Source organism: Pezoporus flaviventris, unplaced genomic scaffold (genome assembly GCF_033815535.1).
Source record: "Pezoporus flaviventris isolate CSIRO_AGI_PZ_B2104156 unplaced genomic scaffold, CSIRO_AGI_Pfla_v1 ptg000081l, whole genome shotgun sequence".
Taxonomy (NCBI): Eukaryota; Metazoa; Chordata; class Aves; order Psittaciformes; family Psittacidae; genus Pezoporus; species Pezoporus flaviventris.
In genome coordinates this window covers 3,648,901-3,673,913 of record NW_026892629.1, presented here as the reverse complement: position 1 = coordinate 3,673,913, position 25,013 = coordinate 3,648,901, and the positions used below count along the sequence as shown (strand labels likewise).

The window sequence follows — 25,013 nt, the reverse complement described above, 5'->3', positions numbered from 1 at the left end:
TGCTTGAAATCAGTGTCTTGAATACCAGCTTTAGCTTCAAAGTTATCCATTTGTTTTGGAGCACTGTCAGGTAACTTCATTTTAGAACTTGATCACAGCTTCTGCACGCACAGGAAAGCAATCCTGAGCAGGCTTGCACAACTACCAGCTAACTTAACTGAGATATCTGGCTTTGAAAAGCAATCAGAGGAACAGGAAATAATTTCATGAGATTTTGGGCTAGGAAATTGCAAGTCAGTCTATATTCATACAATACAATCATACAATCGTTTACGTTGGAAAGGACCTTAAAGATCATTGATACCCAGCCATTAACCTAGCACTGTCAAGGCCACCACTAAATCACATCCCTAAGTGCCATATCGACACATCTTTTCAATACCTCCAGGGATGGTCATTCAACCACTTCCCTGGGGAGCCTGATCCAATGCTGGGCAACGCGTCCAGCCTGGCCTTGAACGCTGCCAGGGATAGAGCATTCACAGCTTCCTTGGGCAACCCATTCCAGTGCCTCACCACCTTCACAGTAAAGAACTTCCTTCTTATATCCAATCTAAACTTCCCCTGTTTAATAAACTCATTATCCCTTGTCCTGTCACTACAGTCCCTCGTGAAGAGTCCCTCTCTGGCATCCTTATAGGCCCCCTTCAGAAACTGGAAGGCTGCTATGAGGTCTCCACGCAGCCTTCTCTTCTCCAGGCTGAACAGCCCCAACTTTCTCAGCCTGTCTTCATACAGGAGGTGCTCCAGTCCCCTGATCATCCTTGTGGCCCTCCTCTGGACTTGTTCCTTGTCCATCCAAGGAGGTCTCCTGGCCCTCCTGCTGCACTTCCTTCTAGTTGGGATGCAACACTCCTGTAGCAGGTGATCCTTGAATGTCAACCAAGAGTCTTGAGCTCCCCTGCCCTCTAGGGCTTTATCCCATGGAACCTTACTAAGCAGGTTCCTGAAGAGGCCAGAGTCTGCTCTCCTGAAATCCAGAGCAGTGAGCTTGCTGCACACTCTTCTCACTGTCCTGAGGACCTCAAATTCAACCATCTCATGATCGCTGCAACCAAGGCTGCCCTGGAGCGTCACATTCCCAATCAGCCCTTCCCTGTTGGTGAGCATGAGGTCAAGCACGGCACCTCTCCTTGTCAGCTCCTCTATTACTTGCAGAAGGAATTTGTCTTCCACACAACCAAGGGACCTCCTGGATTGCTTGTGCCGGACTGTACTATCCCTCCAACCGATACCAGGGTGGTTGAAGTCTGCCATGAGGACAGGGGACTGCGAGTGTGAGGCTGTTGGTATCTGTCTATAGAGCACTTCATCCACAGAGTCCTCTTGATCAGGCAGTCTATAACAGATCCCCACAGTAATGTGCCCCATAGCTGTTCTCCCTATTAGCAGAACTCAGATCTACTCTTTGTTTTATCTGAAATGAATCCATAAAAAGACACTAACATTTTCAGGTGCTGAAGATGCAGATGCAATGAATCTTGAGATTTTCTGTTGCACTTCAAGGGTGTAAATAACTGCCGTGCATTTTCTTCTATATAATTTGATATCGTGGGAAATAGGCAAAGAAGTGAATTGAATAATTTCTTGGAGGATTACATATTGGGAAAAACAGCCTTTCTGTCAGCTTTTCTACTTTCTTAAAGCCTTAAACAGAGGTTCTGGTTTACTCTTTACTTCCTGCTTTCTATCTAGAGATGACTAAAGGTATTTGCTTTCTTCTGTTAGTGCTAAACAAAAAACTTCAAAACATATTTCTAAAATAAATGAATCATCAGTTGCTTAAAGTTGATCTGTACCACAGAGATTAGTGACACACAAACAAAATGGCCTCATTGGCTTTCTGCACTCTGTCCCTTTGATCCCCTTTTTCAAAGGGAATGGAAATAAAGCAGGGAGAGGTGTTTTATCTACACCTAATTTACTTCTCAGCTTTCTTTCATTCTTGGGTTTTTTGCTAAATAGGTAAATTTTAATTTCTACTGTTTTTTTCACCAGTATCAAATTTAAATGCATTGGCATTATATCCTATTATTTACTTTCTGTAATAACTCACATAGTGGAAAAAACATTCCACTCAGCTGAATCAGGACTATTCAGTGATTGCAGTGCTATGCAGCTGCAATAACCAAAGGGCCAAATAAAATGAGTCCATAGAGGCCATTGGGCATCTGTGCATCTGCCCGCCTCACTAAAATGCTTAACTGTCAGAGTCGGACTGCAGGCTTGGGAACAGAGACTGGCTCAGGTAACAATCACAAGTGCCAGAGTTTATGATTAAACAAGTAATTTTATTGTTCTGCATTTAGAAAGGCACCTGAGAAGCTGACTTCTATAACACTTAAATTTTGTTGGCTCACTTAAGACCCTAGAAAATGTGTGGTCAGGTAGGTTTTAGCTTATTGTCTTTGGGTGATGCCTCAAAAAAGTCATGAGCCTTCAACCTCAGATGCCAGCCTAAACCCAAACCTTATTTTAATTTTATTTTAGATTTGACTTTTGTATTATCAGAAGGCAGCTGGGGCAAGTACTGAAAGAGTAATACCATTTATATGTATAGCTCTAGAACATCAAACCTCCCAGACCTGAGCTTTCATCTTAATTCTACTTTCAAAAAAATTACTGTGTTTACATTAAGAATCCAGAGAATCAAAGATGCTAAAGAAATTCAGCAAGAGCTGTTCTGTGCCACAGCGTAGTCTTGTGCCTAGTCCTAATTTCTGCAGCAAAGCTGTCACATTAGACTAATAAAAATGCATGTTTTACTTGACGTCATCTCTGTGTTTAAGTGTTAGAAATATTCTACTGTTAAGATCCCTTAGTATTACAATTTAATGTAGAAAAAGTGAGACAAAAGTGTGAAGAGAGATCGTACGTACTCAGAGTAACCAGGCCCCAAAACTGGTGCCTACTGCTCCAATAAAAGATGGTACCACTCAGATTTTGGCCACATCCCTTTTTGCATGCATCTTTGCCATGTATTCAAAATAAGGCTCATTTTCAGTTTTTAAAAACATCTCTCATCTAACTTGAGTAGAAGACTATGGTACTTAGATGTCATGAATTTCTCAGAAGTGACATTAAGTTCATACTTGTTGCTAATTAAAACCTTCCCAGTTACCCTGGGAAATATCACTGGTGCATTAAGTCTTTTGAGTCATACTTTTCCTTGAATATTTTCAAGTTGCACTTCTCCATATTCTCTTGCAAGATCTTAATGTTTGCAGTTGCTGTATGGAAAACAGCAGGTGTTTGTCTATCGCAGATAGCTAAGTGTATAGATTTTTAATCAGCTTATATTGATGAAGTGAAATTTAAATGAAACTAGGTATTTTTAGAAGGGTAGTTTTGAGATGAGTACTCTGTGTGCTGTCAAATATTACTACCTTGATGATGGTACCATGTTATGATCTAATGAACACTACCCTCATGTGCATGACCCTAGCTTAATGAGTTTTGATGGGATATGAATTTTAATTGTTTTGCCATCTGCACTTTCTTCTGCATCCAAAGTTCAGCATGAACTTTCCAGGGGTAGCCAGTTAAGTTCAAATTTGGTCTTTTAGCCTCAATTATCTGCTCAGTTTCCAGGTTTTTAAGCGTTAAGTGCTGTAGAAATACTTTGCTTATATTGTATTGTGGGCAGGAATCCTCATAGTCCTTCCTATGAAGTCTTAAATTAAAACCCAGATACACCTTGAACAAGTGAGAGTGGACAGCTCTCTCTATAGCCATGAAAGCTGATAATGACGTGGAAGCCAGGGCACCTCTTTGTTCACCAGGAGTCATTGTGCCTAGGCCTTTCCCAGAGTCCAAATATAAATGGGTTTTCTGTTTTAACTGAGAGTAAGTTTAGCTCACACTTTTGCTCGTAATTCCCATGTAGAAGGGCTTTTCAGATTAAATATTACTCTTGATATTTAAAATAATAAGCATCTTTTAGTATTTGTGATTTTCATACCAGTTATACTTTCAGACACAGTAGATCCTTCAGATTGAATGCTAAGAGGTCTGTGTTTTCTGTTACAGAAGTCAGATGCTGTAAGAGTCACCACCTTCACAGGCTGCATGGGTGAAACCTTTCTAGACAGCAAGCCCATAGGACTGTGGAATTTCAGAGATATTGAAGGTGACTGCAAAGGATGTGCTGTCAGGTAAGTAAAGCACTGACTGTTTCAAAAGCTTCAAAAGCCAAGGGCTCTTCTACAGAGGCACTACCTGATACTACAGCATAGTCCTGGAAATTTTCACGTAAAGAAGACAGGTAATGGCTCTCTCACATCCTTGTTTATAGCTTTCACAGTGACCCACTACATGAAAGCAGAACTGTTCTGTTAGATGCTCCTGGTTTTTAGTGAATTTCGCAGTATCAGTATATGGTATAGAGCTCACTCTGCATTAGGTAAAATAATTCTAGACCCAGTCATGGGAATTAAGAGTAGGCAACTTTTCAGACTACCAGCCTAGTTTGACAGCCTGCTAAGGCTTAGCCCTTTGAAAGTGATGGAAATTCCAGTTGTGAGTTGGAACAATTTTGGAAATACCTGAGGATTTCCGTGACTACAGCTGTAGGCCCTTAACACTTAGGTGGAAATTTAAGGAGAGTGATAGTGGATAGATGTATGCACTTCAGTTCTAGTCAAGTCCTAATGGAAATGCCTAGACCTTTATGCCCATCTCTGCCTACATGTGATTTTCTCATTTCTCAGTGATAGTGTAGATCTGCTTGCTTGGAGTGGGGGATACATGAGAGAGAGATTTAAACAAAAAAAAAAAGAAAAACAAAACAAACAAACAAAGACATCTAGATTTGAGATTTGTAGAAAACTGTATCAAAATCTCCTCTTACATCATCCAATTGTTCCAGTACCAGAGTCCTGTTATCCTGCAAAATTTAATTGAAAAACTTCATTGTTAAATGTAGATATGGAAGGTGAGAGAACTACATTCAAGATCCTCATATGTTGCATCAAGATAAATGGAAAACATGTTCCTGGCCAATATTACACCTGTAGGCCCTCTGTTCAAATTCAGTTATGTTTGTGATTAAATCAAAAGATTGCCGTCTTTCAGCTATCTGATCTGTGTGGCAAAAATGGACAAAGAGTCTACCATAAAAATCGTATCAAACAAACTGATCTTTTTTGTTTTATAATGACAGCAATGCCAAAAACTGTAGAAGCAGTGATGCTTCTGCTCTTGTAATATTTGTAATTTGTGGGTAGATAGAGACTTGCATTTTCCAGGGTTTTCAGTCTGGGGTGCTGCAGAAGTTATAAAATAACTAACAATTAAAAAGCCAATACTTATTACAAGAAGAAAGAGTACATAATGCTATTTTACACTGAGGATTGCAAAATGAGTCATTACAAACCATGAAATATATACAACATAGTCCTCTTCCATCTCCCTCCCAGATGTCCTTTTCCGTTGGACAGCTGGTAAGCTAACCTTACACTTACAGAGAGGTATTCTTTCACTCCCCTAGCTCCCCGCTTCTTTTTTCTTTTAACTTCATATGGTAAGGGAAAATGGTTGGAACTGCCCCTTTTCAGCCCACAGGTGGCAGACGGCGAAGGGACAGTCCAGTTCGATGGTGACAGCTATGCCATGGTGAGCCGCCCAATCCGCTGGAACCCCAATATTTCTACAGTCATGTTCAAATTCAGGACCTTCTCATCAAATTCCCTGCTGATGTATCTTGCTACTGATGATTTGGTAAGAACAGCCAGCTAACTTCCACACTCCTTACAGGTTTCATGACATCTTTGCAGTGGCTGAATTAAATGTATTATAAAGACAAACGGTAATTCAATGTAACACTATCCTAGTATAATGTTACCTGGTATGATGCTTCTCTGCTGTCCAAGTGAAGACAAATGTTATAGTGTGGAAGTCGACCACCTAGTGTTTACTGAATAGGGAGCACTATGTTAGACTGACAGGAACTCCATCTTTTCTGAAATTATTAATTTTCATTCATCCAAAATGTTTACCCATGCAAACATTGTGAGTTGGGGTTGTATGTTCATAGGTTAAAATATCATGGTGTGAGGACAGAACAAATATGGGAAGAAACAAGTCTTAGAAATCCTACTGATATAAAGAAAAGGTTTGTGGTTAATGTAAAGGGCATTAAAAGGGGACTGAATGGTGAAACAAACAGGATGTGATGGTGATGATGTTTTCATAAGGTCTACAGATGTCCCCTTTTATAGCTAAAATTGAGAATAGAAACATTGGTTATAAAGCTGTTCAAGGTTTTTATTCATGTACACTATCAAATGTGTGTAGATAACAAGAAGTTATTTTTAAAGACGTCTGTCCAGATCCTCACATGAATCAAGAATAACTCAGCTTCAGCATTCCTGATCCATATTGATTTGCATGCCTGACTTGGAACAGATCCCTTTCATTAGGCGTTTGATATGGGCCAGAAATTATGTACAGCATTTCTCACTGATGTCTTGAAGACTTACCAAGCACTCAGTATTTTCATAGAATCATACAATTGTTAGGGTTGGAAAGGACCTTAAGATCATCAAGTTCCAACCCCCCTGCCGTGGGCAGGGACACCTCACGCTAAATCATATCATCCAAGGCCTCGTCCAACCTGGTCTTGAACACTGCCAGGGATGGAGCATTCACAACCTCCCTGGGCAACCTATTCCAGTGCCTCACCACCCTAACAGGAAAGAATTTCCTTCTTATATCCAACCTAAACTTCCCCTGTTTAAGTTTTAACCCATTACCCCTTGTCCTGTCGCTACAGTCCCTAATGAAGAGTCCCTCTCCAGCATCCCTATAGGCCCCCTTCAGATACTGGAAGGCTTCTATGAGGTCTCCACGCAGCCTTCCCTTCTCCAGGCTGAACAGCCCCAACTTCCTCAGCCTGTCTTCATACAGGAGGTGCTCCAGTCCCCTGATCATCCTCGTGGCCCTTCTCTGGACTTGTTCCAACAGTTCCATGTCCTTTTTATGTTGAGGACACCACAACTGCACACAATACTCCAGGTGAGGTCTCACAAGAGCAGAGTAGAGGGGCAGGATCACCTCCTTCAACCTCCTGGTCACGCTCCTTTTGATGAAGTCCAGGATACAGTTGGCTTTCTGGGCTGCAAGCGCACACTGAAGCCAGCTCATGTTCATTTCATCATCAACCAACACCCCCAAGTCCTTCTCTGCAAGGCTGCTCTGAATCTCTTCTCTGCCCAACCTGTAGCTGTACCTGGGATTGCTCCGACCCAGGTGTAGGACCTTGCACTTGGCATGGTTAAACTCCATAAGGTTGGCATCAGCCCACCTCACAAGTGTGTCAAGGTCCCTCTGGATGGCATTCCTTCCCTCCAGCGTATCAACTGAACCACACAGCTTGGCGTCATCGGCAAACTTGCTGAGGGTGCACTCAATCCCACTGTCCATGTCAGCGACAAAGATGTTGAACAAGACTGGCCCCAACACCAATCCCTGAGGGACACCACTCGTTACTGGTCTCCAGCCGGACATTGAGCCATTGACCACAACTCTTTGTGTGCAGCCATCCAGCCAGTTCTTTATCCACCGAGTGGTCCATCCATCAAATTGATGTCTCTCCAATTTAGAGACAAGGATGTTGTGTGGGACAGTGTTGAACGCTTTGCACAAGTCCAGGTAGATGACATCAACTGCTCTACCCCTGTCCATCAGTTCAGTAGCCCCATCATAGAAGGCCACCAAATTGGTCAGGCAGGATTTCCTCTTAGTGAAGCCATGCTGGCTGTCACCGACCACCTTGTTGTTTTTTGTGTGCCTTAGCATGCCATCCAGGAGAATCTGCTCCAAGATTTTGCCAGGCACAGAGGTGAGACTGACTGCTCTGTAATTCCCCGGGTCATCCATTTTCCCCTTCTTGAAAATGGGGGTTATATTTCCCTTTTTCCAGTCATCGGGAACTTCACCTGACTGCCATGATTTTTCAAATATGATGGACAGCGGCTTCACAACTTCATTTGCCAGCTCCTTCAGGACCCGTGGATGGATTTCATCAGGACCCACGGACTTGTGCACGTTCAGATTTTTAAGATGGTCTCAGACCAGTTCCTCTCCTACAGTGGGTGCAAGGTCTTCATTCTCACAGTCCCTGCATCTGCCTTCCAAGACTTGGGTGATTTGGTCAGAGCCTTTGACAGTGAAGACCGAGGCAAAGAAGTCATTCAGAACCTCAGCCTTCTCCAAATCCTGTGTAGCCAGGGCTCCCGAGAGCTTCCTGAGGGGGCCTACATTCTCCCTAGTCTGTTTTTTATTTGCTATGTACCTGTAGAATCCCTTCCTGTTATCTTTAATACCTCTAGCTAAGTTTAATTCTAACTGAGCCTTAGCTTTCCTAACCTGGTCCCTAGCTTCCCGGACAACATCCCTGTACTCTTCCCGTGCCACCTGTCCTTGTTTCCACTTGTTATAAGCCTCTTTATTCAATTGAATTTTCCTCAGGAGCTCCTTTTCCATCCAAGGAGGTCTCCTGGCCCTCCTGCTGCACTTCCTTCTGGTTGGGGTGCAACACTCCTGAGCTTGCAGCAGGTGATCCTTGAATATCAACAAAGAGTCTTGAGCCCCCCTGCCCTCTAGGGCATGGAACCTTCTGAAGTGGGTTCCTGAAGAGGCCAAAGTCTACCCTTTTGAAGTCCAGGGCAGTGAGCTTGCTGCACGCTCTTCTCACTGTCCTGAGGATCTCAAATTCGAGCATCTCATGATCGCTGCATCCAAGGCTGCCCTGGAGAGTCACATTTCCAACGAGCCCTTCCCTGTTGGTGAGCACAAGGTCAAGCATGGCACCTCTCCTTGTCGGCTCCTCTATTACTTGCAGAAGGAACTTGTCTTCCACACAACCGAGGAACCTCCTGGATTGCTTGTGCCAGGCCGTACTGTCCTTCCAACAGATGTCAGGGTGGTTGAAGTCACCCATGAGAACAAGGGCCTGCGAGCGTGAGGCTTTTCCTATCTGTCTATGGAGTGCTTCATCCACAGAGTCCTCTTGATCAGGCGGTCTGTAACAGATCCCCACAGTAATGTCCCCCATTACTGTTCTCCCTTGAACCCTGACCCCCAAACTCTCTGTTGACTCATCACCTGTTCCCAGACAGAGTTCCATACTCTCCAGCCTATCCCTAACATAAATTGCTACTCCCCCTCCCTGTCTGCCGGGCCTGTCTTTCCTAAAGAGCCTGTAACCTTCCATTCCAACACTCCAGTCATAGGAGCCATCCCACCATGTTTCTGTGATGCCTATTATATCATACCCCTGTAGATGTGCACACATCTCTAATTCTGATTTTTACAAAAACTGTATTTGTGCAAATCAGTCTTATTTCAGATTCCTATATTTTGGGAAAAATTATGAGAACTGATGAAATTATCAAGGAGAAGGATGCTCCTCCTGACTGACTATAGTAAAAGATAACATTTTATTTTGATAATGAAGTACTTACATAGTTTTTCGAATTAACTTTTATAATTGACTATTGAGAGTATAATTAATGTACTTATTTTAATGATTTTGTATAATTATTATTAATTTATGTCATTTTCTAGAAGAAATTATTTACTGGAATTTCTTGAAAACACTGGGAGCTGGAAGGCAACTGGTCACTAATAACTCTTGATCTCATGAGATATTGCCTCACTGTATAAAAACTTAGAGGATGCTCTTTCCAGTGATGCATGGACAGACATGCATAAACATTCAGAACACTGATTTTCATTTCACTTTTTTCCTCTTAACATGAATTTTTGTTCATATACATCATATCACAGTTTTACATAAGTATTCAGCACTTATGGTAAGTGCTGAATGGTAAAATATTTTCATTCTTCCTACATCTGAGCACAGCTGGAAACGGCCATGAGCAAAATCATAATTAAACTTGAAATTTCTCCGATGCATTCATGTCCTGGGTCATAGTTCCACCATTACTTACCTAATGCCTTTCATGCTATCCAGTTCCCTGTCTACTTGTTTTGCTTTTTTTTGTATCCTGTCTGCCCTTTTTCTGTAAATACTGCAGCTTATACCATGGCTCGTCAGCCACCTCCAGTCACTACCATGATGGTGGCGTCAGCGGTTGATGAGAACAACAGTTCATAGCTCTCTGTTGTTCCGCCAGTAAAGATTATTCTCTGTAAACTCTGGTAAAACAAGCCCATTTTACCATTTTTACTATTCTTGTTTCTGCCTTGCAAGTTTAAATCTGGCTGAGGCTTGTAGTAAATGCACTAGTTGTAGTATAGACATGTTCTTAAAGGTTAGTATTAGTTTCAGGTAATCATAATGTGCATTTCTGTCTTCAATCTAAGAAAATAAAAGTACAGACATGCCATCAAAACTCCAGCTAAGTTGTTGTTAGCAGAATTCTAAGTTAGCAATCCAAAGGAGGAGTAAAGGGGAAAAAAGAACTGCTTGGCAGCAGACTTCTGTACATTACAGTCCTGGGCAGTAAATGCATAAGTAGATTTTTTTAAAAAGCTTGAAAAAAGTTTTCTATTGTTACCCAGGAAAAAAAAAAAGTGTTTATTTAATGTCATATACGTCTTATCAAAATTAACAAGAATCATAATTGTGTGTCTAATCCTTTTCATTAATAGAAGGATTTCATGAGTGTAGAACTCAGTGGTGGACATATAAAAGTCAGCTATGATCTGGGTTCAGGTACAGCATCTGTTACCAGCAACCAAAATCATAATGATGGCAAATGGAAATCTTTCACCCTGTCAAGAATTCAAAAGCAAGGTGAGTTCCTGTGGTGTCAATACAATGTCACATAATTGTAATTTATAAATGCCATTCAAACAGATCCTGTGTTTATAAAAAAAGATACAAGCACAGAAGTTAAAGGAAAATTAATCTGCTTACAGTAAGGTACAGTAAAGTCTATCCCTCATTCAGTTCTCTGTCACTCTTGAAAAAGGTAGTTTGGTTTCCAATTTTGTACGTCCCTTCTGTCTTTTAAGGCAATTATTAGTCAGTTGCTGCTACAAGAGACTGACCTGTGGGGAGAGCTTCTAGTAGAGAATGCTCTTCCTCCCATACTTCCACTGCTCCTTCCTCTCCAAAGATTATACATTACCTCTTTTAGCCAGTCTTCCCCTTTGAAATCTGGTTTGATCGACAGGTCTTTCATCTCCAGACTCACTCTATTCCATCTCTAAACCAGAAATCAGGCTAGTCTTTTTATTTATTTATTTTTTTGTTAAAAGAAAGGTTCATTTCATTTCTTGGGGTGGGGAGGGGGTGGTGCAGTTTATCAGAAATCTCTTGCATTTAACTGACTGAATTAAAAAAAAAAAAAAAAAAAGAAGACCCTTTCTTTGCATCCCTATGGTAGAGTATCCCTTTTTTCCTTGAGGGCAGCTCAGCATTTTTCACTGTGTTTTGTCTCTCTCATTTAACTTTGTATTCTGTATTAATCCATACGTTAAAAATACACATGAAACAAGGATTTAGATAGGATGGTTTCATGTAGTTCATCACTGACTCCAGGCTGAGATTAGACGTGACAGCAACTGACTGCTTTGTGTCTGAAAATGTTTTAGAGTGACTGATCACCAGTCTCTAAGGCACATAATGACAATGCTTAACAAACTTTTGCACTAAAAAATCCTGCTCAAGTGACAACCTTTGGACTGAAATCACAAATTAAATGTAAAATTATCTTTTCTGTCTTGACTTTATCCCAAAGTGTTAGCTCCAAATTACATTGACATAAAGAATATACCAAATTGAAACAGGTTTAGAGAATAGATAAAAATAAAGCATACAGAATAGCTTTTTGGGTTGTTACGGAAACAGAGGAAAGTGCAGGTCTCTTCCCCTGCCCATAACTGACAATTTGGAAATCCAGTGTTTTAACTGCAAAACACAACCCTCTTTGCTTCTCCCCTCATCTGCTAACCCTCCGAGTATTTCTCTGTTGTTTTCTTAAGACATCATTGTTCATGTCTGATATTTTGAAACTAATCTCAAATGTTTTCCAGCCAACATATCAATTGTAGACATAGACACCAATGAAGAAGAGACCATAGCAACAACTTCTACAGGCAGCCACTTTGGGCTCAACTTGAAAGGGCATGAGAAAATCTATTTTGGGGGATTGCCAACCCTGAGAAATCTTAGGTAATGTGGTTCAAACCAATTACTGTTGGTAAGGGGATGTTCATGCAGTGTAATCTTATTCTCTGTATTTACTTGTAAAGTCCACTTACAGTAAGTGAATGGTGAGTTCCCGGTTTACCCGATATATTGCCACAGCAGACCAATGCTTTGTTTTTGTATGTTGTGTGCTTCAATGTATTTCACACAGTTCACATTACACAAACACAATGGGAATAGCAGTAACGGTGCAGCCCATTTTTCTGATGCTGTATTCCTAGTGTTTATTTTTAAAATGTTGCATAATATATAATATTAAATTAATTGTAATTGTATTAATTATTAATTTATAAAATTAATTCTAAACTTTAACAAGCTTTAATGAACTTAAAAAATGGGATGCAGCTACTTGAATTTAGTGACTGTAGTACATGGCTTTAAATAGACCAAAAATCTTACTTAAGGTTTCAATGAATAATCAGCAGCTTTGCAGTGAAAAGAACAAGAGAATTCTGTGCTACAATGAACAGATGAGCAACACAGAAAGAAGCCCGTTAATCTATGCCAGCTTTAGCTACATGGCATAATGACAGCCTTGAATTGGTCAGTGCACAAGGAACTGTTCTGATTAGTCCACAGGCAACTAAAAGAATGGACATACTTGTTAATTTATTAGGTTAATAGCTGACCTCTGATGTCAAATCACCCAGCAATAAAAAGATCTGTTTTACTCATGAAATGTAACACTATATTATGCAATTGTAAAATCACACTAGTGCATAACAAAATGTCTAGAGTAATTATCTTCCACTTCCTTTGTGGTTGCTTATAAAGTCAGTGTACAACAGATACTGGGACCTGCGGTAACCATTTTGCCTACAGCTATGATTCATCAGTCGTTGGGGCAAGATGAATGTTATGGTAAATTAGAATGAAAAATAGTGAAAGCTACTGCAAACAATAGACACTGAGGTACCCCTGACTTTGTAATTATCAGGTCTTGTCACCTCTGCCAAATTCTTTTACATAGTTTACTTTTACTTCACAACCAAGTATAGCAACAAATTACAAAGGCTCTCTGATATATTACATTTTAAGGTAACTGTTTGCAGAGTAACCTTGTGAATTATTACAGCCTGCTGGTGTATATGTGATCTCACCATCTATTATGTATTGTTTGTAGATGATGTATATCTGTTTTACTGTAAAATATTTAAACCTAATAAGTATCATTCACTACAATTAATATAACTTTCTTTTTCTTCTTCTTTCTCTCTCACCCTAGTATGAAAGCAAGGTAAAAATAATCAGATTACTTGCATGACTTGCATGTGTCTAGTAAGTGCAGCTTGAGAGCACAGGCGGCAATGCAGAAGCAGCGTGTCGGCAGTATTTATACCAGCTGTTATGCTAAGGTTGTTAATTCAGCAACTTGCTCCTGCTGCAACAAGCAAAGCTGCTCCCAAGTGCTTAACGCTGCCATGTTATATGCTGTGCACACACCTACACAAACAAACTTTCTTTTCCTTGCACAGCTGCTTACTTGAGCTGTGTTTGTTTATGACACTGGTATGTGTCCTAAGCAAAACTATGGCAAGCTGTATTGCCAAGTTTGGTTCTGACCTCGCTGCAATAGTGATGTAGTCCTGGGTCAGGCAAGGAGCACTGCCTCAGAGGCACTGGAAGAGTTACTGACGGTAGGAAAGCAAGGTGCAGATACTTGTGAAATTTGCCACTTCTGAGTTTAAGAACAGAAGAATGAGGCAGGAATATGGGAGTTCACTTGTTTCTGATTATGTTTTCAGTTTGCAACTATTTGTGTCCATTACTTTCACTTTGATATGCTCAGATATAAATTCAATTTCACAGTGTTTTGCAGCTTAATTCCTGGTTTCAACTGGAAAAATGCAGCTTCATGCAACCCCACTTTCCGATCCTGAGAAACATTATTTCCTCCCAAGCTCCAAAAATCTTTGCTTGTGTTCCCTTGAAACTGATCCTAGTTTGGCCAAAAAAAAGAGGCCAAGAACTTATGACAGTTCTGAGTGAACTTGGACCTTATTTTGTATGCTTTGGAAGGGAACAAGGGGAAAATGAAGTCTTAAAAAAGCATCAAGCAAGTGTTCAATGTTTGCAAGGACCTAAAGTTCATACAGTTTGGGGATTATAACAGCAACTTTCAAGACCAGGTTGGACGAGGCCTTGAGTGATATGGTTTAGTGTGAGGTGTCCCTGCCCATGCAGGAGGGGTTGGAACTTGATGATCTTAAGGTCCTTTCCAACCCTAACTATTCTATGATTCTATGATTCTATGATTCTATGATTCTATTCTATGAACTGCTTGTAACGGGACAGTGAGAGGGCAGGGCAGAAAGGGGGTAGGAACGCGAATGGCAAAGACAGGAGAGTGTGGGCACTGCTGAGAAAGGTATAACTGTTTAGCTGCTGGGAAGATGAGTCTATAAAGGAACTGGGGAAGAGCTAGAAAATAAAAAAATTGAAAATGAAAGGTGACACTAAGTACATGATTGTAAGTAAAGAAGAATATGGATTTAGTAAACCAGACGCTTACTTTAACTTATACGCCACGCTTGCTAGGATGGCTGTAATACACATTATGGCTTTCAGTACCACAACATGCAGCTGAATAGTATCTGTGCAAAATATTTTTATTTTGTAATTAATGATATCTACATGGTATGAATGGCAGCTTTTTTTTTTTTTTTGACTTATGATTCTATGATTCTATGACTTTATAAGGCTTTTCATCTTGCAAGCCTGGTTCAGATGTCACCAGCAATTGCAGTCTCACTCTAGTCTTCACAGGCCTGGGAAATCATACTTTTGCATTCAAGCGTGCCAACTCTGGTCTTACTTTCAGGGGTTTTCTCATTTCTTCTGTCAACTAGCTGATAAGCCAAACCATAGAACTCTGCAATTGTGCTGCAGTATATTTCTGTCTTGGATGGATAGTTGGGTTCTGTAACAAACCCAGTTGTTTTGTTTTCTTTAACTGCCTGAGAAAGTCAAATATATTGCTGTGTCATAAGCAATATGCATACAGCAGTTTTCATAGGAAAGATACTAGTAATATAAATACGTAGAAAACAAATCCCAGTCCCCCTGAACATAAAGAATTCCTAAAATATTTTTTAAAAGTCAAATCAATTTTTTTTATTTTCAGTCTTTGGCAAAGACTTCATCCAAAACGTTTGCATGCTGCTGAAGTTCCTATTTCATTAGGATCTAGCATGCAAAAAAATGAAAGAAACGTCTGTCTTCCAGTTAAGGTGTTTCATTGTTATTCTTTCCTAGTTTGCATCTTTCTGCTTTGCCTAGGGAAAAATTACGTATTTATTTCATAACTCAGTGTATTTAAACACCAAATGTGACAGCAGTACTTTACAAAACAAAGAAAATTCAAAAAAAAAGGAAAAAAATGGTAAAAAGGACTGTTGTCAACTGGAGAGGAGATGAGAGGAATCTTCTGTTACATCTTTGAGAGATGCAAAGCAGAGTGTGATATGTGCTGATGGGTGGTAGAAGGCAGGATATATTCATGTGAGTGTATGTGTGTATAGAAAAAAATAAGCATCTGTGCATCTGAAAGTGCATGTGTGTGTGTCTGTCTGACTGTGTTCTCCCTAAACTCTATTTTTGAAAACACATTATACTTCTAACATTTTTTTTAGGCCTGAAGTGAATTTACAGAAATATACAGGTTGTCTCAAAGAGATTGAAATTTCAAGGACGCCATATAATATATTGAGTAGTCCTGATTTTGTTGGCCTAACCAAAGGATGTACACTAGAGGTTAGTCTGACTTCCTTGTATTTTGGTCTTACTGGGCATAAATGCTTTCTAGTTTCTGATCTTATGGTATAACATATTAATTGTATAATGCACATTCAGAAGCACATAGGGATCTAAGCTGAAAATCAGAATAGTTACATTAAAGATGAATAAGTCTGATCAGCAAGTAGCCCAGTTTTCTAGATCCTAACTTCTTGGACAGTATCTCTGGTCAGTTGTGATATCCCTGTCCCTAAAGGGTAGGATTTTCTAAAATGCTTAGCAACTATCTAACTTTGTTTCAGCTGACTAACATGGAAATTACTTACATTAATGAGGACAGAATTAGGCACTGACACTGCTGCAAAAACCTTTAAAGATGTTGATGCACATAAACCGCAAGGATTTAAATTATTTTTCTTAATTGTTATTATAAAATCATTCACTACAGAAAATCTGAGGTAGTTTGTAAATCACAGTATATTTGGGTGTAACTGAAGCAAAGTCACCTTTGGGACAGGTACTGTAGACCGCCTACTGTTATGAGCTACCACTGAGTTGGAAGGCACACTTCTTACTGATCATTAAGAATGTGCAAAATTGGTATTGTTATTTCAACTTTAAATACAACTCAAGTCTATTTATTTTCACCTCTTGCTGCTTCTAATTAGCATGCTTTCAATGCATATAAATTCAAGGAATCTGAACCTAAGTTTGGGAGAGAATATAGTAATTTTTCCATGGAAGTGTCTTTGTCTATAAGAAAAAATATTTCCAGTGACATTTGTCTTCCAATAAATAGTCTGTATTTCTTCCCTGGAAATGTAGTTTTGGGAGCAGATGTATGATCTTCAGTTTTATATCAGATACCACTACAGTAAATCCAAATGAGTTGTTAATCTGATGCTTTTTCAGTATTTTTCTACAAAACATTATAAGTTTCCTTTGAGCAGTGACTGGAAATTGGCCAGGCCAAAATAAAGATGAAGACCCTCTTTTGCTTTGTTTATCACTTGTGCCTCTGGCCTTCATCAGAGCAAAAAGCACACAACAGGACTCTCAGGGTATTAGACTCGTTGGATCTGTCATGGGATGGCCATTTTTAAGTTTTCAAGCTTGTGATAAAACTAAACTGTAAACAACCAGCTTGCTCAAATGCTTTTGCATCTTGCAAATTTGGTTTCAGAAAAAAGTTTTTATAGAAGTTCAGATTTGTTTTGGTTTATTGTATATTCTTTCCTGTATAGGAATGGATAGTTCAGTTCAGTTTCTTCTGTTGCTATGAATCTTAGCAAGTACTTTGTTTTTCAAGTTATTTTGTAACATTTGATCTAGTTGGTTTAACCATTTTGTTGGGAATGGAATAAAATATTTTAATTGTAGAAAACAGGGTCTGTAGGATAATTTAAAAAAAAAAGAGAAGTATAAGCAAAAGATAAAGACTGGATATACACTGAGTTATGTAAAAGCCCTCAGATTTTAGAGAAAGATGAATATCATCAGCAGTAATTTTATATGGCATAATCTATTATATCTAGACCTGAAAACAATTCTACTGCAGTGAAAAAATGGTGAGTGAGTTTATTAAAAGTCACTGTTCCTATAGACTGGTCTTCCACATCTGGAAGAATACATGAATTGGCAGCAATTACAAGAAATATTCAGGAGTATGCACTGATTTATTATTTGATGACATATTCTACTCTTTAAATTGTGTTAATAGCTACCAATGTCCAAAGAATTGGACCATGTGCAACGAATGCTTCATTTATGAGCCTGAGTCATCAAGAAAGCAGTACTGCTTAGTGAAGCAATAATGATGAAGCAGTAATGACTGGTTAATTAAAAGTATTATCTAGGCATGTTTAACAAATAATAGTATCTAGTTTATGTTCATAATGGCTTATATTATCTATTGTATTGATTTAAAAGCAAAATCCCACTGTATTAACTCAATAGAAAACACTCATATAAAAAAACATGTGTGAACAGTTAGTTTTAATCCAAGAGGATATATCAAAATAAGACTGGAACTTTGCCTTCCTGTATGACAGGGTTCCAGAAATACTCTAATGATGCCAGATGTAAACAGGTAAATTAATGTTTGCACAACATTTTGAGAAGTAAATTGCTTAGTGGTTATTATTACTTTCCATGTCTTCACACTGGTTATATTTACATGTTCATACTCTTAATTTTACCAATGCACTTTTCTGTCCTCTTCTTACAGAACATTTATACAGTTAGCTTCCCCAAGCCAGGTTTTGTGGAACTGCAGCCTGTGTCCTTTGATGTGGGCACAGAAATCAACCTCTCCTTCAGCACAAAGAATGAGTCTGGGATAATCTTGTTTGGCACAAGTGGCACAGTTGTCCCTCCCAGGAGAAAACGCAGGTACACTGGAAGGAAACCTGCCCCTCTGCGGAAACGCAGACAAACAGGACAGGTATGAGGAGCCTAGCAAAAGATAAAGAAAACTCACAATTTTACTGAACTTGATGTCTCAAGGCACAGTCAGATGTTTATACTTAAGATTCAGTGGTTGGCAATAAAGTATTTCTAATGTTATCCTTTATCTGATGGAGAGCCTGATAGAGGCTCAGAACTGGTGAGGGTTTTTTTGCATTGGAGTAACTGTTTCTCTTACAGATTTTTCTATCATAAAGATTCTTTCATGTTGGGTTTGTGTTTTTTTTTTAATCAAACCTAAATATTAGAGAATAATGTTCTTCACTCATTCTGAGGACTACTTATACACTGTCATTCTCTCTCATTCCTGTTCATACCGACATAAATAAGGACCATTCTATTTCCCTTTAGACAAAAAAAAAAAGGAAAGAAAAAAGTCAGTGCATGATAAGCCCCTTGTTCAGGATCACTTCTGTGGGATGTAAGACTTAAGAGTCTTCTAACCTCTCCTTCTCTCCCATAAATACAAATCTGCAGTGTAAATCCTTTCTGAAGAGAATAGAGTCAGTCTGTTCAAAGGAAGTACCTACAGAGAGATCAAGTAACTAACTGGTAAAAGTGCAATTGCTGTCAGAAATTATTCAAATCTTGACTAGTTAAAAACCTCACAGACAAGCCATACTACACAGAGATGAAGAGAATATTTTGATGCTTTCATTTTTCAGGACTTCTGGGTAATGGTATTTCGTTATTCTCCTTCCTGCCCATTTTGGAGGAGAGTGACCTTCAGTGACCTGAAGGAACACACTCCAGGGACAGGACATTATAATTGCTTACCTGCCTGAAATTAACTTCAGAGTAAGGGCTCCTTTATCGTTTCCCAGCTCTTCGGGTCACAGAAATGAGCATGACACTCATTGCTATAGTAACTGAAGTTTAGATCCTGAAAACCACTACAAAATTATATTGGTTGCTAGAGCAACTACTGGCATGATTTGCCAGCCCTCCAAACTGAGATCACTCGCACTGAGATCAGTACTATTCAGGTTTAAGACCAGGCCTTGTACCAGCAAGAATTGTAGAAGAATCAATCAGAAGAATCAATCAGAAGAATTGTAGGTTAGAAGTCTCCATCCTTTCCCACAAAAAGGTACACAGAGAGCTAAATCTACTGAGGAGGCTTTCCATCATGACTTCATTTCACCCACTTACTACAAAAATACAAGAAAGTCTGAATGTAACAGCAGCAGCAGAACTAAAACTACAGTATCTTGTCTATGATGAGTGAATTAAAAACCAGTGTAAGAGATAAAACATAATGTAAAACTAAGTGAAATAATTTCTGTCACGTGTAACTTATGTTCTTATACCAACGTATACATTGCAGGCCTACTATGCAGTGTTCCTGAACAGAGGTCGACTAGAAGTGCATATCTCCACTGGGATACGGGATCCCCACAGAATCACCATCAGACCAGAAGCCGGCGAATTTCATGATGGCAGGGCACACTCTATCCGGATAGAACGAGCTAGAGGGTAACAAATACCTAGAAGTGGTACAGACCAAACAGCAGACCTAATCCAACAAAGCGAACGTACCAGTGTCTTTAGCAATCCATGCAAATGCTTCTGCTGAGACCAAGAATTTAGTGTAATTGCAACCTTTTGAGAAGTTAGTTTCTGACAGTGCTTATTATTCTGCAGAGCTGGGTTTACTTGCTTTGCTAGTCTGTCAGCCTGTTTCCCCAGACACCTGCATTTGTCTGAATTGGTGTCTTTAACCTTCTGGTTCTTGTCAAATACATTTTATTAATCAAATGTGTGGATGAGAAATACTCCTGTGGTGCAGTAAATCACCTTTTCAAGACATGTAGAAAAAGACTTTAAGTATACAAGCAGCAACAGCACAGCAGACTGTAGCCTTTTTGAAATGCCATGTGCTGGTGTATATACATGTGGTTACAGTGGTGCCCAGCTAAACTGGATAAAACAATGAAGACCCATTGTTTTACCCAATAAATGGCAGTCATTCTTATTGCTGGGAAGCCACTGCAAACCTTCTCAGACCATGTTGTTTTAAACAGAATTTCACTTAAATTCCTTTGCCCTTTCTCAGACATTGTAAAAGAATTAAAAAAAAAAATTAAAAAAATCAACTAATTACCATTCAGAAAGTGATTAGAAAGAGCTTTCTGCTGTAGCGTGTAGGAATTAGTCATTATTTATAGCCTGGAAAACCTCTTGTTCCATGTAGGGTTTGTTGTGGACAAATGTGCACATACTGTGCAGATATTCAGTGGATTAGTGCACTAGGTACAATGTTGCTCTATTTTATTTATAAAAAAAAAAAAAGAAAAACAGAAAGAAGATGTGACATCCAGCATGTTACCAAATGCACTTATCCAAGCACACTGAACACTAGGCTTCACCGCCTTACCCCACAACACTGTAGCCTTCTTGTGCAATAGTTCCTGTCTGTCCAGTACCCAGGTGTCCTTTTGTCCTCTCTATAACTCACTTCGCTTTGTCAGTATAATTTTCTGACTGAATTTCTATTGTATTGATGAAAAATCTTAGAAATAGTGCGTCCAAACAATATCTCTTCCCAGTTTCAGGGACTAGTTCAAGGTAAAACTGTAAATTCTTTGTGGAAAAAAATAATTTTGGAAATGATAACTGCATTTTGCAAAATGTTTTCTGTCGCTGTGACAGAACACAAATATGCAGATGATAATAAGAAGCTCTGAAAAATAAAGTTCTTTTATGGAGTGCTATAGCAAGTACAGTAGCTTGACCTGTGAGAGTATGTCAAGACACAACTACTGTACAATGCCATACAGTGATGATGCTTGTTCGGATGAAAACTGTGTTTTCAAAGTAGCTCTGTTACAAAACAAATTGTCTGAACTCTGCAGTTTCTGTAACATGAAATGGATGTGAAAAGATAAAAATTAAGATTAACCCCTCCATCATGAACTGAAGCTTTATTTTATTAAATATGAGAAACACCATTTGAAAGCTCTTCAGAGAGATAATTGTCCATATAATTATGAAATGTTTGCTTTCTCTTCCAACGTAATTATATGATACTGTTGAAGACTAATGCACATCATCGTATGGTTCTGCTTGGAACCAAAATGTTTACTATATTAATGGCTAACGATGAGATGAAATACTGTATGCTAATGAAAATATTGACAATCAGTAGCCATGGCTAACATGCAACAGCATGAAGGATAACTCAGGTCTTGCAATGCAATTTCCCTACACTTCCTCTGAAGGCAGTGAAGTGTCCTCTCAGCGACTCTTAACAGAACCTAAACCACTGTTGCTCTGAACTGTCCACAGAGAAATTTCTTCCTCTGTTTCCTCTGCTGAAGGGTCTGGAGGAAATCCTTGAAATTCTCCCAACAAAGACTTTTAATACCTGCTTCCTCCAAGCCTTTGAAAAATTAATCACTTTCTTACTCTACAGCTTCCCGGACTGAATTAATCCATCCAAAACTATGAGAAAACAGGGCAATCCGCATGTAGTACAACAATTATCTAATCCATGTGCTTAAGTCACTATCCAGTTCTGTCTATGACTTGTATAAATAACAAAAGTCAAGCATTTTACATATGAAAACCAGCCTCTTTTCAATAAATATTTTCAGTATTCAGTTGCTAACATTTTTAATTATTGTAAAAGAAGAATATTGGTGTTCAGTATGTTCAGCATAATTTTACAGTTTTAAAAAGTGAGGTTATTTGCCAGATACTTATTATTTCAGATATGTCATAAAGATTCTCAGTAACTCTGAAAAATCAAGCTACTTACTTTCAGATACCCAACTTGTGTTCACATAACTGTAGTCAAAGATTCTTGAGTAGTTAGATCCTGATATTTACCGTGACTTTAATGTATTTGAAACAAAAACTGCACTTCATAAATAATATCAGAGTTTACCAGAGACACAGAGAGCTCTTTTTTTGTGGCCCTGTTTCTCTCACAGCTAAATACTATTAAAGACAGTCTACCAACATGAAGAAATGATGCCAACTAGCATTTTACATTCACCTTCAAAAATACTGAAGTTCTTACCTATCCTGTGCAACTCAGCTCACCTTGAGCTGGATTTGTTCAGAAGCTACAGATTTTCTATTTTCTCAATGGTTAAATTGTCTCAGCAGTTAAACTTTTCACTTTTGTTGCTATGCCTTGTTATATGTTGCCCATCAAAATAATCCACTGTCTTGCAATTCCACAGCCTTTATATTACCTTTCTTTCTCAGTATAGTGTATGGTATGGCTTGGCAAACTAGTTTTCCACTTTCTCACCCCTTTACCATGTTTTCTTGTAAATGTGGTACAAATCCCCAACGTCTACATCTTAGTAGCTTTGACAGGCAAAAGCATTCACCTTTTTTTGTCACATCTGCATTCTTGCTTTTACCACAGTAATGCCCTTCACCATATTTATGCCTTCCCTCTTTGTTCTTTTTTTCCATTCCTTGATTTGGCATGGTCAGCCAGTGGTGTTGTGCTTCAGATGCTTCTGTCTTCCTCTGTTCAACGTCAACAGTATCTTCCATGAGATTGGTTTGTCTTTTAGCTTGTAGCATGTGCATCACCCATGAGAATGAATTATAGCACTTGTATCAGTACATGGTGAGCTATCAGCAATTTTCCTACTCTGCTGTCTCCCCAAGATAAAAGTGTACAGCATGTATCTGTGGTTGATTCTGCAGTCAAAGCAGTTTGTAGCAGTGTTTGTCCCCCAGCAAGAAGATAGATAACTTCGAAAACCAGGAGATAGGGAGCCCAAACAAAATGTGGTCTCATGCTGTTCCCATTCTGCTGAGCACACAGTACTGCAGGCATGGCCCGTACCATGTCAGTGTTGCCACACTACAAACCACTTCTATTCAACCAGTGACTGATACTATCACCTCTCTGCAGCACATGTTTGCCAAGCTCCTCCAGAGAGCTACTAAGGAAGCATACCAGTAACTGAAAACCTGGTGGTTAACATGCATTTAATGTGAGCTGCTAACTACATAATTTGGGTTGCTTAGTGTTGTAGCTGGTGTAGGAGTAAATGGGGCCTGCAGAGTGGTGACTTCAATACAAACAATAACCAAAGTAAAATACATATTTCTTTGCTTTCAAATATTTTTCACAGGATGTTCACTGTTCAAGTAGATGAAGACAAAGGCCAGACTCAGAGACTGCCAACAGACCAGCCCATATCTGTCAGGAAACTCTTTGTGGGGGGTACTTCTTCTCAGTTTCAGACTGCGCTGCTCAGAAACATACCACCATTTGAGGGCTGTATATGGAATCTTGTCATTAATGCCACGTAAGTCTCACTCATGCCAATAAATGCCCAGTTAATGAAGACTGGTTAACTACCTTGGCTGCTAAAAGAAACAGCATTATTGCAAGGAATCATACTAACAGCAAATCCTAGAATAATATCTGTTTTCTTAATATGCCCTTTCTTTTTTCTTTTTTTTGCCTACAATATACACTCCATAGGCTATGCAATTAATGAAATGTTTTGCAGACAAGCCAGGACCTGGGTACTTATCCATAAAATAAGAGAAATTAATCAGTAGCACTACAGTAAGACTTGCTTCAATGATAGGAACTTATGGTGTACTATAACACTTTAAGTAAGGTTAATCTCCAAGAGTATACAAATTCTGTCTAAGAACCACTGTAGGAATCAATTTGCTTTGTGGAAAGTGCATGCTGCAGTAATATGGAAAGAACATTTAAGTAAAACAAAAGGAAATGGTGAAAAAGTAAAACGTATATAGAAAGTTCCCATCTTATTCTTTCACATAACTGAAGTACCTAAATGAGGATCCCATCACACTCACCCCATCGGTGTACATTAGAGAGGACTTCTCAGCAATGTGATTCAGCCTACCTAGGCTGGTAAAGCTTGCCAAAGAGGATGCCTGTCTCTCTGCACTGACTGTAAGAAGGAAAGTCAATGGTGACTATCACCTCTAATTTAAGTGTCCCACTTCTGTACCGAAAACAGATAGAATCAAACCTGGCCCTTGTGTCCTGTGAAGTGGAATTACACTGCAGCATACAGCTTTTTTTTTTTTATAAAGGAGAGATAATAAGGCAGAAAAACTAACAGCCATCAATTTCTTTGTATGTTCTCAGCCCCATGGACTTTGCTCAACCCGTGTCCTTTGAAAATGCAGATATTGGCAGATGTCCCTCTCTAGAACCAGAGGTTAGGCCACCTGAGGATGAAGATAAACCAATCCACACAACAGTCCTGATCCAACCCGAACCAGACACTAATGGGGAGAAAGAAAGACCCAGTACCCTTTCTGCTTCCCTTCCTCCTCCACTACCATCTCTACCTGCAGCATTTGTAAGTGTAGATCACTCAGGTAAATTTTGAAAAGTTTCTTTTTCCAGGCGAAATTGAAAGGCTGGCCGTCAAGAACAAAGACGTAATTTGCCACAAAAATAATAATAATTTATCATGATATTGTAATGGGAACACCTTGTTGCAGGTCAGTAAAATCTGTAGATAATGGAAAACTGGTTGGTGTCATTTGCTTGGACTATAATAGTAATTGAAAGAATGATACAGCAGTAGAATTCGCTTTGGCTTGCATGCTTAGCCCTAAACTCTTGCACTTCAGTATGTAAGCCAAGCAATACCTGATTGGGGTT

General features: G+C 39.2%; 1 protein-coding gene across 6 annotated transcripts in view; it reads left to right on the top strand.

The window, feature by feature from the left end:
• LAMA2 (laminin subunit alpha 2) overlaps positions 1-25,013 on the top strand; it is a 368,512-nt gene that overhangs the window by 327,367 nt on the left and 16,132 nt on the right. For 4 of the 6 annotated variants that reach the window (XM_061474970.1, XM_061474969.1, XM_061474967.1 and 1 more), the window contains 10 exons: positions 4,030-4,154; positions 5,556-5,718; positions 10,618-10,762; positions 12,007-12,145; positions 13,407-13,418; positions 15,814-15,934; positions 18,144-18,359; positions 19,710-19,858; positions 23,488-23,664; positions 24,489-24,705. In XM_061474970.1, coding sequence (XP_061330954.1) covers positions 4,030-4,154; positions 5,556-5,718; positions 10,618-10,762; positions 12,007-12,145; positions 13,407-13,418; positions 15,814-15,934; positions 18,144-18,359; positions 19,710-19,858; positions 23,488-23,664; positions 24,489-24,705 — 1,464 coding nt within the window. The remainder of the gene's footprint in view (positions 1-4,029; positions 4,155-5,555; positions 5,719-10,617; positions 10,763-12,006; positions 12,146-13,406; positions 13,419-15,813; positions 15,935-18,143; positions 18,360-19,709; positions 19,859-23,487; positions 23,665-24,488; positions 24,706-25,013) is intronic. The other 2 variants (XM_061474973.1, XM_061474968.1) reach the window with 1 other exon arrangement.